This window comes from Procambarus clarkii, chromosome 64 (assembly GCF_040958095.1).
Source record: "Procambarus clarkii isolate CNS0578487 chromosome 64, FALCON_Pclarkii_2.0, whole genome shotgun sequence".
In the NCBI taxonomy this organism is placed as follows: Eukaryota; Metazoa; Arthropoda; class Malacostraca; order Decapoda; family Cambaridae; genus Procambarus; species Procambarus clarkii.
The window spans coordinates 25076005-25091248 of record NC_091213.1 but is presented as its reverse complement, the minus strand read 5'-3'; the positions used below and the strand labels follow the sequence as shown (position 1 = coordinate 25091248).

Here is a 15244-nt window from a genome sequence, read left to right as displayed (position 1 = left end):
AATGGACGTTTCAGTGTTTGCTAGTTTCTTGTTTGTGTGCCTTAGGTGGTAACGTTGAAATTTTATGCACTCCAAAATCTTTACTCTCTTACATTCCTCAAGTTGTCTTCCACGTATGGATCAGATACCTCTTGGTCGTCTTTCCCCAATCCCACTTTCATTACTATACACTTGTTGGGATTGAATTCTTGCAGCCATTAATCTACCACTACTGCAAATTGTCAAGGGTTTCCTTTATTTTTCTGCAGTCCTCCTTGGTTTTTGTATCTCTCATTAGATATTCACCACCTGCAAACTTCAACATGTAAGTGCACTTGTCAGTGAAGTCATTCACGTAAACAAGGAACGAGAGTGGTCCCAAGACCGAGTCTTCTCACAGTCCTTCAGTCCGACGCCACCATGACTGTGACCCGTTGTTTCTGGCCATCATTTACTCCCTTACACCATTCAGTTTGTTCACAGTTTCACCAGTTTTTTTCTTCATAATGTTGATCAGCCTTTCATGAGGAACAGTATCAAATGTTTTTCGACAATCAACAACGACACAGTCTACCCAGCCTTTATTTCCTTGTACTATTACAGTAACTTTGTAGTATTATGGTAAATTTTATCTATGTACTATTTAGGTAGGGAGGAGTAAGGTATTTTGGGGTTTAGCCTAACGGGTTTCCACCGTATTGACTATCCTTACCACACAACATATCAACTACCCTCCTGGGTCCTTACCACCTAGTAATAACCAACTGCTCAATTGATTCCGGCTCAAGGAGATGACACAGGTCAACGTGGACAATATCACTGAACTCCTCAGACCACACAGAGACCGTGGACACCAAACATGCCCCATATCTGTCCAGTTCTAAGAAAGTTATGCCCTGAAAGCAACGTGAAAGGACATCTCATGATAATGAGAGGACATGAGCTTGTGCTGAGAGATCCGTCTCTCACACCTGCTGATGCTACTTCTCTGTGTAGCTCTAGCTGTAAGGCTACACCAGCTCCTCCACTGGTCTCATTATTTCATAACCAAATGGAAATATTGTCCCTTCTACAATACATAGTTTTGTTTCCGTTAATGTGATAATGTGTGGTAGTTTTTGTCTGTTTTTTCTGTAACTTTCATTTTATTTGTAAATCCACGTCGAATCGTGTATATAACATTAATACTTCTCATCTTCACTGGGCTACTTTTTTGGCCCAAAGGATAATGGTTCAGAAACCTCCAGTTTCTGCAGGGTAAGGGGTATAGGTTGGTAAAGATACTCTTGTACGCTCCTGAGGAAGGTTCTCAGAATACATTGGTCTCATCCAATAGTTGACTTGATTGCAATCGCAGTTGGCTGAGTTGCCTTTTACACTGCTAGTGCTATTATGTGGTCTTTGCTATTATATGGTCTATTAACACTGCTATTATCTGATCTATTAACACAGCTATTATCTGGTCTATTAACACTGCTATTATCTGGTCTACTAACACTGCTATTATCTGGTCTATTGACACTGCTATTATCTGGTCTATCAACACTGCTATTATCTGGTCTATCAACACTACTATTATCCGGTCTATCAACACTGATATTATCTGGTATATCAACACTGTAACACCGTAAAGGTGTTTTGTTTAATTTTATTAAATATATATATATATATATATATAGTACATGAGTCAAGCCAGACAAGTTTTGAGAGGCGCCAGGTTCGCGGCCCCTAGTAATTAAGAAAGTCACACCTTTAGGGTGTTAATGACCATCAAGTGACCAAGGTCAGGTCGTGTTAAGTTGACCTGGTTTCTACTAAGCTCATAATTGTAGCCGGGTATTCGGGTGGGTCCTTCAAACAAGCCGACGTTTAAGGAGTTGCATGGTAGAGAGTCAGGGGGCTATCTACTTGTGGGCGGAGTTAGCTAGTTGGTCCCCAATATATACCCAGGGTACTGTACACTCGAGAGGAAGAGATAGGAGAACAGCCAGCAGAGCAGAACAGAGGACAACATAGCCCGGGAGGCTGTCAGCTGGATGGGGCGGGACAGTCTCTCAACTGCAGACCCTCCCCCTCCCTCTCTTTTCAGCTATAGGCAGACACTTGGTAAGTTGAACATGAAAGGTGACTTATTTCGTGTACTAAGATGTGGTGTGATCTCTAGGGGCAGACAGCTGTAGGGACTCTCAAAGTTCTGTGTGGTGGCTCACATTGTTTATCTGGACATAATGAACCTTCAGTTCAATGGCTTGAGTTCTGATATTTATCATACTAAATAAATACTTGATTCACTTACTTTTAATTTGATTAATAATTGTGTTCCCGATATCTTGGAATTTCTGATATAATATGCAACCTAGAGTGTAGAGTACTCTTGAGTTAGGGACTGAAAGAATCTTGCATGGAACATGATTCCAGTTGACACATGCTAATAACATCTTTTGATGCAGACAAGTTCCATTCCTAGTTTTGAATGTACTGACAAGAATGGATGGTGGCAGCATTTCTACTTCTACTTATTTTCCCTTTTACCCCTACTTCTCCTACTCACTTCCTACTCCCTCTCCTCTCCCTCCGCCTCTCTCCCCCTTTCCCTTTCACCTGACGACCCTCCTTATTTCTCCCACCTACTCCTCCCTCCTCTCTACCTCCCTCACCCCAAACCCTCACTAATTACTTCATTATTCATCTCTTTCTTTTCGTTTCTCTTATACGTTTGCGGCAGTGAAATGTTCTAGAATTTCTCTCTAGAGTTGCGGGTAGCTGGTCAAGTTACAATGCCTTGTGGATGTAGCACCTAGGTAATCAAATACCTAGGTTACAAGGTGTTGAACTAGAGAGGTTGCGGTAGGAACTCTGGGGGAACTCTAGAATAGTTCACTGAGGGCGGGATAATGGACAATGAGAGCTATTCCCCCCCCCCCCTCCCATTACAACACTGGTATTATCTGGTCTATTAACACTACTGTTATCTGGTCTATCAACACTACTATTATCTGGTCTATTAACACTGGTATTATCTGGTCTATCAACACTGGTATTATCTGGTCTATTAACACTACTATTATCTGGTCTATCAACACTGTTATTATCTGGTCTATCAACACTGCTATTATCTGGTCTATTAACAATGTTATTATCTGGTCTATCAACACTGTTATTATCTGGTCTATCAACACTGCTATTATCTGGTCTATTAACAATGTTATTATCTGGTCTATCAACACTGCTATTATCTGGTCTATCAACACTGTTATTATCTGGGCTATCAACACTGCTATTATCTGGTCTATTAACACTGTTATTATCTGGTCTATCACACTACTATTATCTGGTCTGTCAACATTACTATTATTTGATCTGTTAACACTACTATTATCTGGTCTATCAACACTGCTATTATCTGGTCTATCAACACTACTATTATCTGGTCTATTAACACTACTATTATCTGGTCTATCAACACTGCTATTATCTGGTCTATTAACACTACTATTATCTGGTCTATCAACACTACTATTATCTGGTCTATCAACACTACTATTATCTGGTCTATTAACAATACTATTATCTGGTCTATCAACACTGCAATTATCTGGTCTATCAACACTACTATTATCTGGTCTATCAACACTACTATTATCTGGTCTATCAACACTGCTATTATCTGGTCTATCAACACTACTATTATCTGGTCTCCGTGAATTATTTACTGACGTTTTTCGCTTCCTCCCTTTCATTCTTTGATATTCCTAGCTGAAGTATAGTTCATAGTAATCTCTTCTGTCTCTCAATTTCCACTTCCCAACATGCGTGTTAATTAATTAATTTCACTAGATTAATTTTCTGAACAAAATTATCTGCATTGGTTCTATCTGTTATGTGTTGATCTATGTACTTGTAGATGTTGATGTGATAGATGTTGATCTGCATCGTTCTATCAGGTGTTGATCTATGTAGGAATAGGTTTTGTTCTATGTACTGGACGGTGTTAAGTTACATATGAAGAATTATACTCATAACTCCCAACTATCACCCAGCTTCACCAGCATAAACAACATCATTTTGAAAAATCACACAGGGCCATAAATTATTGCAATATTCGAAATTCCTTGTTGCCCCAAATGGGCTCTGCAAGATAGTAGAGTGCCGCCGACACCGTGACCTCTGGTCCATGGGTCATATATTCTTGTTTAACTGGAGAGTGTTAAAGGATTACAGTTAACTCACAGTCTAATAAGCCGGGAGAAAATAGGAATAACTTTCGACCACGAAGAAACAAGAAAAGTCTGTTTGTGTGTTAATGATCTCTGTCCCCCGGCACTTTGTGTTTCTGTCCCCCGGCACTTTGTGTTTCTGTCCCCCGGCACTTTGTGTTTCTGTCCCCCGGCACCTTGTATTTCTGTCCCCCGGCACTTTGTATTTCTGTCCCCCGGCACTTTGTATTTCTGTCCCCCGGCACTTTGTGTTTCTGTCCCCCGGCACTTTGTATTTCTGTCTCTGGCACTTTGTATTTCTGTCCCCCGGCACTTTGTATTTCTGTCCCCCGGCACTTTCTGTTTCTGTCCCCCGGCACTTTGTATTTCTGTCTCTGGCACTTTGTATTTCTGTCCCCCGGCACTTTGTATTTATGTCCCTGGCACTTTGTATTTCTGTCCCCGGCACTTTGTATTTCTGTCCCCGGCACTTTGTATTTCTGTCCCCCGGCACTTTGTATTTCTGTCCCCGGCACTTTGTATTTCTGTCCCCCGGCACTTTGTATTTCTGTCCCCCGGCACTTTGTATTTCTGTCCCCCGGCACTTTGTATTTCTGTCCCCGGCACTTTGTATTTCTGTCCCCCGGCACTTTGTATTTCTGTCTTAGGCACTTTATATTCAGTGGGATATTTTGTGTACTAAAATTGCTTTTCACAGGTGGATGAACATTCCTTATCCGAGAGAGAGATAAAAATTTTCATATAATTTCACGGTACACTTGTTATACATATATCCAATACTGCGAATATGCATAATGTATTAACCTTGAGGCCAAGAATTCTTCAGACGCAGGATTTCCATAACATGCCTCTTGATGCCAATTGATATTAGTAACAGCTTGTGGTAACGCCCTGGCCGTGAGGGCTCAAGGGCCAGATTCACGAAAGTACTCACGCAAGCACTTACAAACGTGTACATCTTTCCTCAATCTTTGACGGCTTTGGATACATTTATTAAACAGTTTACAAGCAATCAACTGTTGTTATTGTTATAAACAGCCTCCTGGTGCTTCCGAGCTCATTAACTGATTAATATTTGTAAAACAAAGCCGCCAAAGATTGAAAAAGGATGTACAGGTTCGTAAGTGTTTGCGTAACTGCTACGTGAATCTGGCCCCAGTTCTCCTAGGGTTACGTTAGTGACGTAACGTCACATTGTGCGCCAAGTGCTATGTGTATACTTTAGAGTGGAGGATGATGCCGAGATATCAATAACCTTCATCTATATAAATAAAAATGGAAATGTTCGTTTGTTCAAAATCGCTAATCTCCGAAAGTTCTTCATCGATTGCTTTGAAATTTTCACACAATTTTCCATTCGCATCCGAGCAGGCTTTTATATACATATTATATTGATATCACGTCTGTGACGGTAAAAAAAACATGCTTTTTCTGAAAAACTGTGTTTTTCATGCGTGGGAAATCTTCGAAACCTCTTTACCAATTGCTTTGAAATTTTGACACGACGTTGCATTCGAATAGGTGCGCCTTGTTAAATATCTACAATATACATGCCTCACCTGTGACAGGAAAAAACATGCTTTTTTTTTAAACAGCGCCATCTGTTGGATGTAAGAGCAACACACTTTGCAATCTCCAAAAGTTCTTCTACCATTGCTTTGAAATTTTGACACAATGATGCATTCGAATAGGCACGTCTTTTTATATACCTACTATATTGATGCCACCCCTGTGACAGGTAAAAACATGCGTGTTTGAAAAACAGCGCCATCTGTTGCACATAATAGCAACATGCACGCTATACTAAATGTGTCACGAATTCCATATCAATGTTTCCGATTGCACTGATAAATTTATTTTCATAGATTTCGATTAATTTTATTTTTTATTGAATTATTTTGTGTGACATTATGTTGGAATTGAGCTGTGTTGTTTACCATACCGTTCATTTCGTAATTATAAGTATAGATGCCACAACTGTGACACGTAAAACTCTGCTTTTCTTGAAAAACAGCGCCATCTGTTGCATGTAGGAGCAACACACATGTTATACTAAATATGCTACAATTCCATTTGAATGTTTATGATTGCATTGATAAATGGAATTTTCATAGATTTGGATTTTTTTTCATTTTGATTAAATTATTTTGTGGGAATTGCATTGGAATTGAGCTGTGTTGTTTACCATACCATTCATTTCGTGAGTATAGTTTATTAATTTATTTTTCATATTAACAGTTCATTTTTTTTTTAGTTTTTAGTTTATAGCTACCTGGTTGATACCTGGTTGATGGGGTTCTGGGAGTTCTTCTACTCCCCAAGCCCGGCCCGAGGCCAGGCTCGACTTGTGAAAGTTTGGTCCACCAGGCTGTTGCTTGGAGCGGCCCGCAGGCCCACATACCCACCACAGCCCGGTTGGTCCGGCACTCCTTGGAGGAATAAATCTAGTTTCCTCTTGAAAATGTCCACGGTTGTTCCGGCAATATTTCTTATGCTTGCTGGGAGGACGTTGAACAACCGCGGACCTCTGATGTTTATACAGTGTTCTCTGATTGTGCCTATGGCACCTCTGCTCTTCACTGGTTCTATTCTACATTTTCTTCCATGTCGTTCACTCCAGTACGTTGTTATTTTACTGTGTAGATTTGGTACTTGGCCCTCCAGTATCTTCCAGGTGTATATTATTTGATATCTCTCTCGTCTTCTTTCTAGTGAGTACATTTGGAGGGCTTTGAGACGATCCCAATAATTTAGGTGCTTTATTGCGTCTATGCGTGACGTATATGTTCTCTGTATTCCCTCTATTTCAGCAATCTCTCCTGCTTTGAAGGGGGAAGTGAGTACTGAGCAGTACTCAAGACGGGACAACACAAGTGACTTGAAGAGTACAACCATTGTGATGGGATCCCTGGATTTGAAAGTTCTCGTAATCCATCCTATCATTTTTCTGGCTGTCGCAATATTTGCTTGGTTATGCTCCTTAAACGTTAGGTCGTCAGACATTATTATTCCCAAATCCCAAATTATTAAATCCCAAATATAGTTATATAAACATTTTTTAGTTTATAGTTTTTCTTATATTGCAGTGATGGGAACATCAGATCACTTGATGTTCCCAATTTTCTGATGGGAACATCAGACCATTCGGGAAGGCATCGTCCGAGGGAGGGAGGAATGGTGGGGATGATGAGGGGACGGAAGCGAGAGATGGTGGGGAGGACGAGGGGATAAAGGAGGTGGTAATAGTGGGGAAGGACGAGGGGACGGGGCAGTTTGGAATGGTGGGAATGAGGGGATGGGGGAATGAAGAATAGTGGGGAATACAAAGGGATAGGGGAGTGGGGCATGGTGGAAGGAAGAGGGGATGGTGGAGTGGGGAATGGTGGGGAGGACGAGAAGACGGTGGAGTGAGGAATGGTTAGTAGGCCGAGGAGATGGGGAGCGGGGGGAATGGTGGGAACACTGGGGGACAGGGAAGGATGCTGTGGCTCAGCAACACACAAGCGTTGCTGAACCACAGCAACGTGTAGCCGATTACGGCTAGTATTTATTATGTATTGTGAGTGGTATACCAGATGGGAACAGTTGTAGGGGTCAGGCCCTGGACAGGATACAACAGCTGTGTAACCTTCCTGGGGTGGTACACTAACCTCAGCACTCACTGAACCTCAACTCTCACTGGACCTCAACTCTCACTGGACCTCAACACTCACTGAACCTCAACACTCACTGAACCTCAACTCTCACTGGACCTCAACACTCACTGAACCTCAACTCTCACTGAACCTCAACACTCACTGAACCTCAACACTCACTGAACCTCAACTCTCACTGGACCTCAACACTCACTGAACCTCAACTCTCACTGAACCTCAACACTCACTGAACCTCAACCCTCACTGAACCTCAACTCTCACTGAACCTCAACTCTCACTGGACCTCAACTCTCACTGAACCTCAACTCTCACTGAACCTAAACTCTCACTGAACCTCAACTCTCACTGGACCTCAACTCTCACTGAACCTCAACTCTCACTGAACCTCAACTCTCACTGGACCTCAACACTCACTGAACCTCAACTCTCACTGAACCTCAACTCTCACTGAACCTCAACTCTCACTGAACCTCATCTCTCACTGAACCTCAACTCTCACTGAACCTCAACACTCACTGAACCTCAACTCTCACTGGACCTCAACACTCACTGAACCTCAACTCTCACTGAACCTCAACTCTCACTGAACCTCATCTCTCACTGAACCTCAACTCTCACTGGACCTCAACTCTCACTGAACCTCAACTCTCACTGAACCTAAACTCTCACTGAACCTAAACTCTCACTGAACCTAAACTCTCACTGAACCTAAACTCTCACTGAACCTCAACTCTCACTGAACCTCAACTCTCACTGGACCTCAACTCTCACTGAACCTCAACTCTCACTGAACCTAAACTCTCACTGAACCTAAACTCTCACTGAACCTAAACTCTCACTGAAACTCAACTCTCACTGAACCTCAACTCTCACTGAACCTGAACTCTCACTGGACCTCAACTCTCACTGAACCTCAACTCTCACTGAACCTCAACACTCACTGAACCTCAACTCTCACTGAACCTCAACTCTCACTGAACCTCAACTCTCACTGAACCTCAACTCTCACTGGACCTCAACTCTCACTGAACCTCAACTCTCACTGAACCTCAACTCTGACTGAACCTCAACTCTGACTGAACCTCAACTCTCACTGAACCTTTACTAGAAGTAGTAACTCGGGCCACGTTTGTGTGATACTTGATGCCATCTGCGAACATTGCGAGGTGGTAAGCAGTAGGGACACGCGACTGAGCTCTAAACTTAAATTTAAAAGAAAAGATACAATAATGGGGAAGTTTGTATCAGTCTTGCTAAGTAAATAATCTCTCACTATAAGATTGTTTAGTTTCCACATTATAAATCACCTATGCAACAGAGCTTGCAATTAAGAGTCTGTGGGAACAATTGTGTTATGCTTACGATTGTCACAAAAAATCTTCTGACATCGCGTACGCTTAATGTAATGACCTAGGGCAGGCTGGGTACATTTTTCACATTCCGGACGACAGCGCTGATATGGTGATGGGAAGTATAGGATATCACACTACATACAGACAGTTCGTCTCTCCTTGATGTAGTGTGGTATGGTGCACACTGAATGAAGGCTTGTGATGGACTGACCTCGCATTAATGGTAGATGGAGGAATGGGTATAAGGAACTGACAAGTGAGTGATGATGAACAGCTGAAGGAGGGAGGACTTGGAGCTGATGGTGGATACCACCTGACGTGGCTGGGTATGAGGGCATGTGTGACCGAAAACATTTTATTAGTCGCCAGGCTGGTGGATGGTGAGGGCTCACCGGAACAGACCTCCTCTCTGAAATCAGACCTCCTCTGATTTCAGAGGAGGTCTCATCAGACCTCCTCTGATGAAAATGAATGGGGTGAACTCTTCCTCGTTCTGTGGTTTACAAATGTACAAGAAATATTACTTTACCCTATGCACAGAACAAGCCTTAAGAAGTTTAGAAAATCATGCCCTCATCGGTTGTCCTGAGGTTATCGCCCCCATCGTTCTGTGTATGGGTGTAATGGGGCATCATCTGTGTTTGATCTGACCTGACCGAGACCTGACAGAGGGAGACCTCACCAGAAGTCTGTTGGTTAATGTGCGTTTTTTTTTTTTTACTTTCCGAGGCTGTGTGAGGGTTTGTGGACAGCCTCTGCAGGTCTCAATGCATCAAAACAAATTGTTATGTCCCCCTTAGCAGAGTGATAAGTGTTTTGGGATGTTCCATACCCCCCCCCCCCCACGCCCAGTCATCTCACTCTCTTAACCCCGGAGAGACTTGGTGAGAGAATCCTGATGACTGCAGATGGCTTACCTAAAAAAAATTTTATGCAAGTATACCTTCAACACCTCAATACATTACCCCACAATTATCCCAATACATTATGTGAGCGGAGAGGAGCAAGGTATGAGAGGGGAGAGGAGCATGGTATGTGAGCGGAGAGGAGCATGGAATGAGAGGGGAGAAGAGCATGATATGTGAGGGGAGAGGAGCATGGTATGTGAGGGGAGAGGAGCATGGTATGTGAAGGGAGAGGAGCATGGAATGAGAGGGGAGAAGAGCATGATATGTGAGGGGAGAGGAGCATGGTATGTGAGGGGAGAGGAGCATGGTATGTGAGGGGAGAGGAGCATGGTATGTGAGGGGAGAGGAGCATGGTATGTGAAGGGAGAGGAGCATGGTATGTGAGGGGAGAGGAGCATGGTATGTGAGGAGAGAAGAGCATGGTATGTGAGGGGAGAGGAGCATGGTATGTGAGGAGAGAAGAGCATGGTATGTGAGGGGAGAGGAGCATGGTATGTGAAGGGAGAGGAGCATGGTATGTGAAGGGAGAGGAGCATGGTATGTGAGGGGAGAGGAGCATGGTATGTGAGGGGAGAGGAGCATGGTATGTGAAGAGTGAGGAGCATGGTATGTGAGGGGGAGAGGAGCATGGTATGTGAGGAGAGAAGAGCATGGTATGTGAGGGGAGAGGAGCATGGTATGTGAGGAGAGAAGAGCATGGTATGTGAGGGGAGAGGAGCATGGTATGTGATGAGAGAAGAGCATGGTATGTGAGGGGAGAGGAGCATGGTATGTGAGGAGAGAAGAGCATGGTATGTGAAGAGTGAGGAACATGGTATGCGAGGGGGAGAGGAGCATGGTATGTGAGGAGAGAAGAGCATGGTATGTGAGGGGAGAGGAGCATGGTATGTGAAGAGTGAGGAGCATGGTATGTGAGGGGAGAGGAGCATGGTATGTGAGGGGAGAGGAGCATGGTATGTGAAGAGTGAGGAGCATGGTATGTGAGGGGAGAGGAGCATGGTATGTGAGGGGAGAGGAGCATGGTATGTGAGGGAGAGGAGCATGGTATGTGAGGGGAGAGGAGCATAGTATGTGAGGGGAGAGGAGCATGGTATGTGAGGGGAGAGGAGCACGGTATGTGAGGGGAGAGGAGCATGGTATGTGAGGGGAGAGGAGCATGGTATTTGAGGGGAGAGGAGCATGGTATGTGATGGGAGAGGAGCATGATATGTGAAGGAGAGGAGCATGGTATGTGAGGGGAGAAGAACATGGTATGTCAGGGGAGAGGAACACGGTATGTGAGGGGGAGAGGAGCATGGTATGTGAGGGGGTAGAGGAGCATGGTATGTGAATGGAGAGGAGCATGGTATGTGAGGGGGAGAGGAGCATGGTATGTGAATGGAGAGGAGCATGGTATGTGAATGGAGAGGAGCATGGTATGTGAGGGGGAGAGGAGCATGGTATGTGAAGAGGGAGGAGCATGGTATGTGAGGGGGAGAGGAGCATGGTATGTGAGGGGGAGAGGAGCATGGTATGTGAAGAGTGAGGAACATGGTATGTGAGGAGAGAAGAGCATGGTATGTGAGGAGAGAAGAGCATGGTATGTGAAGGGAGAGGAGCATGGTATGTGAGGGGAGAGGAGCATGGTGTGTGAGGGGAGAGGAGCATGGTATGTGAGGAGAGAGGAGCATGGTATGTGAAGGGAGAGGAGCATGGTATGTGAGGGGAGAGGAGCATGGTATGTGAGGAGAGAGGAGCATGGTATGTGAGGGGAGAGGAGCATGGTATGTGAGGGGAGAGGAGCATGGTATGTGAGGAGAGAGGAGCATGGTATGTGAAGAGTGAGGAACATGGTATGTGAAGAGTGAGGAGCATGGAATGTGAGGGGAGAGGAGCATGGTATGTGAGGAGAGAGGAGCATGGTATGTGAGGGAAGAGGAGCATGGTGTGTGAGGGGAGAGGAGCATGGTATGTGAGGGGAGAGGAGCATGGTATTTGAGGGGAGAGGAGCATGGTATGTGATGGGAGAGGAGCATGATATGTGAAGGAGAGGAGCATGGTATGTGAGGGGAGAAGAACATGGTATGTCAGGGGAGAGGAACACGGTATGTGAGGGGGAGAGGAGCATGGTATGTGAGGGGGTAGAGGAGCATGGTATGTGAATGGAGAGGAGCATGGTATGTGAGGGGGAGAGGAGCATGGTATGTGAATGGAGAGGAGCATGGTATGTGAATGGAGAGGAGCATGGTATGTGAGGGGGAGAGGAGCATGGTATGTGAAGAGTGAGGAGCATGGTATGTGAGGGGGAGAGGAGCATGGTATGTGAGGGGGAGAGGAGCATGGTATGTGAAGAGTGAGGAACATGGTATGTGAGGAGAGAAGAGCATGGTATGTGAGGAGAGAAGAGCATGGTATGTGAAGGGAGAGGAGCATGGTATGTGAGGGGAGAGGAGCATGGTGTGTGAGGGGAGAGGAGCATGGTATGTGAGGAGAGAGGAGCATGGTATGTGAAGGGAGAGGAGCATGGTATGTGAGGGGAGAGGAGCATGGTATGTGAGGAGAGAGGAGCATGGTATGTGAGGGGAGAGGAGCATGGTATGTGAGGGAGAGGAGCATGGTATGTGAGGAGAGAGGAGCATGGTATGTGAAGAGTGAGGAACATGGTATGTGAAGAGTGAGGAGCATGGAATGTGAGGGGAGAGGAGCATGGTATGTGAGGAGAGAGGAGCATGGTATGTGAGGGAAGAGGAGCATGGTGTGTGAGGGGAGAGGAGCATGGTATGTGAGGAGAGAGGAGCATGGTATGTGAGGGGAGAGGAGCATGGTATGTGAGGGGAGAGGAGCATGGTATGTGAGGGGAGAGGAGCATGGTATGTGAAGGGAGAGGAACATGGTATAGGAGGGGAATGGAGCATGGTATGTGAGGGGAGAGGAGCATGGTATGTGAAGAGTGAGGAACATGGTATGTGAAGAGTGAGGAGCATGGTATGTGAGGGGAGAGGAGCATGGTATGTGAGGAGAGAGGAGCATGGTATGTGAGGGGAGAGGAGCATGGTATGTGAGGGGAGAGGAGCATGGTATGTGAGGAGAGAGGAGCATGGTATGTGAGGGGAGAGGAACATGGTATGTGAGGGGAGAGGAGCATGGTATGTGAGGAGAGAGGAGCATGGTATGTGAGGAGAGAGGAGCATGGTATGTGAGGGGAGAGGAGCATGGTATGTGAGGGGAGAAGAGCATGGTATGTGAGGGGAGAAGAACATGGTATGTGAAGAGAGAGGAGCATGGTATGTGAGGGGAGAGGAGCATGGTATGTGAGGGGAGAAGAACATGGTATGTGAGGGGAGAGGAGAATGGTATGTGAGGGGAGAGGAGCATGGTATGTGAGTGTAGAGGAGCATGGTATGTGAGGGGAGAGGAGCATGGTATGTGAGGGGAGAAGAACATGGTATGTGAGGGGAGAGGAGAATGGTATGTGAGGGGAGAGGAGAATGGTATGTGAGGGGAGAGGAGCGTGGTATGTGAGGGTAGAGGAGCATGGTATGTGAGGGGAGAGATAGTGTCCTCATATATGTCAGCAGTAACTTATAAGCACTGGAGCTATAATATAACTTATTGACACATATAAACCTTTACCTTAGTAGCGACGTATTGATTATAGTGGAAATTCAAGTTCATGAGAGTGAAGTATACCTGTATGCACTCCAAGAATTATTTGTACACATATTTTATATATATTAGCATGCAGGCAAATTGGATTATCTTTCCCTTGTTTCAATATTCAATTTTTTGTATATGTCGAGTGACCGTCCGTGAGTCTGTCTGGTACAAGATTACTGAGGTAGTCAACTTGAGCATGAGTGACTGAGGGTGTCACTCCTCCGTAAGTGGACGGTGTGAGGGGGAGGGACTGGCCGGGTATTACCATGAGAGCAAGTCAAGGACAATGGCCTCATTACCGTCAGGTCGTCCAGCTTACGACCTGAATAACACTAAGAACTGATTCAACAATGTGAAGTGCCGTCCCTCAGGGGGGAGGGGTGCCAGGTGTAAGGGCAGGTGTAAGGACAGGAAGGTGTGCCAGGTGTAAGGGCAGGAAGGTGTGCCAGGTGTAAGGGCGGGAAGGTGTGCCAGGTGTAAGGACAGGAAGGTGTGCCAGGTGTAAGGGCAGGAAGGTGTGCCAGGTGGAAGGGCAGGTGTAAGGGCAGGAAGGTGTGCCAGGTGTAAGGACAGGAAGGTGTGCCAGGTGTAAGGGCGGGAAGGTGTGCCAGGTGTAAGGGCAGGAAGGTGTGCCAGGTGTAAGGACAGGAAGGTGTGCCAGGTGTAAGGGCAGGAAGGTGTGCCAGGTGTAAGGGCAGGTGTAAGGGCGGGAAGGTGTGCCAGGTGTAAGGGCAGGAAGGTGTGCCAGGTGTAAGGGCAGGAAGGTGTGCCAGGTGTAAGGGCAGGAAAGTGTGCCAGGTGTAAGGACAGGTGTAAGGGCAGGAAGGTGTGCCAGGTGTAAGGACAGGTGTAAGGGCAGGAAGGTGTGCCAGGTGTAAGGGCAGGAAGGTGTGCCAGGTGTAAGGGCAGGAAGGTGTGCCAGGTGTAAGGACAGGAAGGTGTGCCAGGTGTAAGGGCAGGAAGGTGTGCCAGGTGTAAGGGCAGGAAGGTGTGCCAGGTGTAAGGGCAGGAAGGTGTGCCAGGTGTAAGGGCAGGAAGGTGTGCCAGGTGTAAGGACAGGAAGGTGTGCCAGGTGTAAGGGCAGGAAGGTGTGCCAGGTGTAAGGGCAGGTGTAAGGACGGGAAGGTGTGCCAGGTGTAAGGGCAGAAAGGTGTGCCAGGTGTAAGGGCAGGAAGGTGTGCTAGGTGTAAGGACAGGAAGGTGTGCCAGGTGTAAGGGCAGGTGTAAGGGCGGGAAGGTGTGCCAGGTGTAAGGGCAGGAAGGTGTGCCAGGTGTAAGGGCAGGAAGGTGTGCCAGGTGTAAGGGCAGGAAGGTGTGCCAGGTGTAAGGACAGGTGTAAGGGCGGGAAGGTGTGCCAGGTGTAAGGGCAGGAAGGTGTGCCAGGTGTAAGGACAGGAAGGTGTGCCAGGTGTAAGGGCAGGAAGGTGTGCCAGGTGTAAGGGCAGGAAGGTGTGCCAGGTGTAAGGGCAGGAAGGTGTGCCAGGTGTAAGGGCAGG

The 15244-nt window shown here is 46.0% G+C and overlaps 1 protein-coding gene across 1 annotated transcript; it reads right to left on the bottom strand.

The window, feature by feature from the left end:
• Positions 1–1352: 1352 nt before the first annotated feature.
• LOC138354803 (serine-rich 25 kDa antigen protein-like) lies at positions 1353–3719 on the bottom strand. The gene is made up of 2 exons (XM_069309297.1): positions 3277–3719; positions 1353–1596 (listed from the first exon to the last, which is right to left on the bottom strand). The coding sequence occupies exons 1-2, from the start codon at positions 3717–3719 to the stop codon at positions 1353–1355; spliced, it is 687 nt and encodes a 228-aa protein (XP_069165398.1).
• Between the last annotated feature and the right edge of the window lie 11525 nt (positions 3720–15244).